The sequence below is a fragment of the Pygoscelis adeliae genome, unplaced genomic scaffold (assembly GCF_000699105.1).
Source record: "Pygoscelis adeliae isolate BGI_AS28 unplaced genomic scaffold, ASM69910v1 Scaffold316, whole genome shotgun sequence".
NCBI lineage: Eukaryota > Metazoa > Chordata > Aves > Sphenisciformes > Spheniscidae > Pygoscelis > Pygoscelis adeliae.
In genome coordinates, this window is record NW_008824905.1 from 1,008,763 (window position 1) to 1,009,173 (window position 411).

Here is a 411-nt window from a genome sequence, read left to right on the forward strand (position 1 = left end):
ACGGTGAAATACGGCCTTGGACAATTCAGCTGTTTTTCGCAGACTCTGTGCTCAGTCCTCCGTGGTTTTTCCCATACCTTAAACGGGTCAAAACCAACTCAACCACCGAGCCTGTCAGTTACCTTTAAAAGCAATGCAATTTCAAACGTGCTTTCCCTGGTCTGACCCGAGCCCCTCTTGCTCCGCAGTCCCACTCGTGCAATGGCTCTGCAAGCACCGTCAGCGGGCTTTAACGCCCTCCTTCTCCGAGAAGGTGCTTCCCCCGAGCAAGCTCCCCAGCCTCGGCGGGTACCCGGCCCCTACCTGGAAGCAGAAGAGGCAGACGGAGCAGATGACGAAGTCCTCTCGGGAGGCGCCGGCCGCCGGCAGGGCGGGCGTCAGGGCGTAGATGGCCAGCGGGGGGAGGAGGGG

The 411-nt window shown here is 60.3% G+C and overlaps 1 protein-coding gene across 1 annotated transcript in view; it reads right to left on the reverse strand.

Annotated features, from left to right (window-relative positions):
- The window catches only part of PAQR3 (progestin and adipoQ receptor family member III), a gene marked incomplete at its 5' end in the record, with an annotated part of 5,449 nt that extends 5,047 nt beyond the window's left edge, over positions 1–402 (reverse strand). Inside the window, one exon of the mRNA XM_009324903.1 lies at positions 304–402. Within this exon, the coding sequence (XP_009323178.1) occupies positions 304–402 (99 nt within the window). The remainder of the gene's footprint in view (positions 1–303) is intronic.
- Between the last annotated feature and the right edge of the window lie 9 nt (positions 403–411).